This window comes from Erithacus rubecula (genome assembly GCF_903797595.1).
Source record: "Erithacus rubecula genome assembly, chromosome: 23".
In the NCBI taxonomy this organism is placed as follows: domain Eukaryota; kingdom Metazoa; phylum Chordata; class Aves; order Passeriformes; family Muscicapidae; genus Erithacus; species Erithacus rubecula.
Window position 1 is genome coordinate 3,204,548 of NC_136675.1, and position 2,700 is coordinate 3,207,247.

Genomic DNA, 2,700 nt, shown 5'->3' on the forward strand with positions numbered 1-2,700 from the left:
AGGGATGCAGCGGCGGGACAGGCGGCAGTGCCGAGCCCAGCACAGCCAGCAGCGAGCTCGCCGCGCCTCGTCCTTGGCTCCGTCCCTCCCGCGGGGCCGGGCCGGGCCGGGCCGGGCCGCCCGAGCTCCAATGGGCGCCGGGGCCGCCCCCCGCCCGCCCCGCCCGCAGCGCTATAAGTGCGGGAGCGCAGCCCCCGCTCCCGGCCAGCTCAGCCCAGCGCAGCCTGCGGAGCTCGGCGCAGCTCGGCCGGGAGCGGAGCCGCTGCTGGAGCCCGGAGCGGTGCGTAGCGAGCAGGCACAGCCCGGCGGAGGGAGCGGAGCGGCGCCTTGCCCCGGGCGGAGTGGGGGCTCTCCGGGATCTGTGCCGGAGCCGGCTCGGCGGGAGCGGGACGCGGTGCCGTCCCCGGGAGCCGTGCCCGAGCCGCTGTGGTCTGGCAGGGAGCTGGAGCCATGGCCGAGCATATGCTGATGCCGATGAGCCACGGAGGCGCCGGGCTGCAGAGCTACCGGATGGGGGTGAGCGGGCTGCAGGGACCCCCGCAGCACGGGCAGCATGTGCTGAGGACGCTGCCCGGCGCCGCTCAGATGATGCCCTACGGAGGGGCTGGCATGGACGGGGCGATGCGGCCCAGACCCAGCCTCAGCGGACAGATGGGCCACCACCAGATGCAGAACGCGATGATGTTCAATGGCCCGGGACAGCAGCAGCAGTACATGGGGCCGGTGGGCACCCAGCAGCTCATGGCCAGCATGCACCTACAAAAACTCAACACCCAGTACCAGGGCCACCCGCTGGGCATGAGCAACGGGCCCATGGGAGCTGGTGGCCAGCAGTACAGAGTGGGGCCGGGCCAGCACCCGGGCATGCAGCACATGCCCTCACCCGCGCTGACATTGAATGTTATGGACACTGATCTTATAGATGAGGAGGTCTTGACATCCCTTGTCCTGGAACTGGGGTTGGACCGGATTCAGGAGCTGCCAGAGTTATTCTTGGGACAGAACGAGTTCGACTTCATTTCAGACTTTGTTAGTAAACAGCAACCCAGTGCCATCAGCTGCTGAGGGGCTTTGAGCTCCTCCTTGTGTCTTGGTGGTTTTGAGTTTGTTTCTAACTTTTCTCCACCCGCCATCCTCCTTCCTCCCCCTGCTTTGCCCTGTCCTGGATTCCTGCCCTCCCCAAAAGGACAATCATCGCACACTGGCTTGCAAAGGATTGCTTTTTTTCTTCTGTGTGTTTTTTTCTGTGTGGCAGTTTCTGAAGGGGGGGTTGGTACACCCCAAACAGAGAGCAGATCAAGAGCTCCTGCTGTAGAAATGCCTCTAAATGACATTAACAGGATTTCTGGCTTAAGTAGAAATAATAGACTACGACTTTCCTCAACTAGGCTTGGAGCACAAGAAGCAATAGGCAGCTGGCAGTCCTGCTGGTAGCTGAATTTGCTCGTGGATTCTGTGGTGCCAGTGGAGTTGAAGAATCCTGAGAGAGAATTATCTCCCTGGTGCATGGTTTGAACCAGTTTTCCCTTGCAACCATGGGTGGGGTTAGTTATTTGTTGGGATGTTTTACTGTGACAGTAAATAGGTCTTCAGTCATGTCTGTTCAGCTCGGGAAGGGGCACTTCCCCATTACAGGCTTTTTTCTAACTCGCAAAAATAAAGTATGCCTTGGGGAAGGGTGTGCGTTTGTGCCTAAATGTTCATCTCCGTGGAACTTAAGATCTCAGACCTGTACTGTTAATCAGCTGTAAAATTTACCAAGTGTTTGAGGTTGATTCAGGCATGAGGCTTAAAGCTGCAGTCTGGCTCCACTTTTTTCCACCTCTGAAACCAAATAAAGACCATGTAACTGTATATTTCAGTTCTAATCTTATTTATTTTCCTGTGATTATTTATTTGCAAGGGCTCTTTTTATTATTTGGCTTTGGGACTGCTGGGAAAGATGCCTGGAGAGTACTGCAGCTTTAAGATGCTGGCTTTGGGAAAAGCAAGCCTGGGATAGTTTTTCAAGCTGCTCTGCAGAATAGTCCCCTTCTACTCGAGATCGTTATGCTGAAGGCGCAGGACTCTAAATCCAACACCTTTCTGAATGTGATAAAGATGACTCGATTTCCAATTCCCTTGCTCAGGGAAGGTGAGCTGTAAAAGCCGGCGGGGTTTGGTTTCCTCCCTGGCTCCTGTTTCCAGGCGCTGGGGAAGCTGCGCTGACTCCTGGCTGCTGCTGCCCCCTGGTGCTGCCACTCGGAGAGTGTACAGATGGATTTGCGAATAAAATCTGAAATATCTCCCCGTGTGCATTTGTTCCGTGCCCGGGCTGGTGCAGTGTGGATCATTAGGAGAAGTGTTGCCGTTGTTCCTGTTGGTGGGCTGTAGCCTGGTCACTTGTGTGCCCCACCTGATACTCGAGTTGGAAGGACTGGGTTTCTAGTTTGATGTTTGGAAATAAGTCCTTGAAGTGTGGCTGGGAGGATGAGATGCTCCTTCTCTGAACTGAGGAGAAATTACAAATGTGGATGGTCTGTTGCAGAATGGCTGCTTTTGCTGACTGACCCAGGTGTTAGAATCATAGAATGGTTTGGGTTGGAAAGAATTTAAATTTCATCTAGAGTTGCTCAGACAAGTGAATGGTGGCTCCTTCCAGACTGAGTGCCCAGCTGACAGCTGAGCTACAGCTCTGCTAGCAATTTTCTGCAGTTTTTA

At 55.6% G+C, this 2,700-nt stretch overlaps 1 protein-coding gene across 1 annotated transcript; it reads left to right on the forward strand.

Moving 5' to 3' along the window:
• Window positions 1-223: 223 nt before the first annotated feature.
• On the forward strand, window positions 224-2,285 carry CITED4 (Cbp/p300 interacting transactivator with Glu/Asp rich carboxy-terminal domain 4). The gene has a single exon (XM_079325838.1). It carries the CDS (start codon window positions 451-453, stop codon window positions 1,063-1,065), a length of 615 nt encoding a protein of 204 aa, XP_079181964.1. The 5' UTR covers window positions 224-450; the 3' UTR covers window positions 1,066-2,285.
• Window positions 2,286-2,700: the final 415 nt, after the last annotated feature.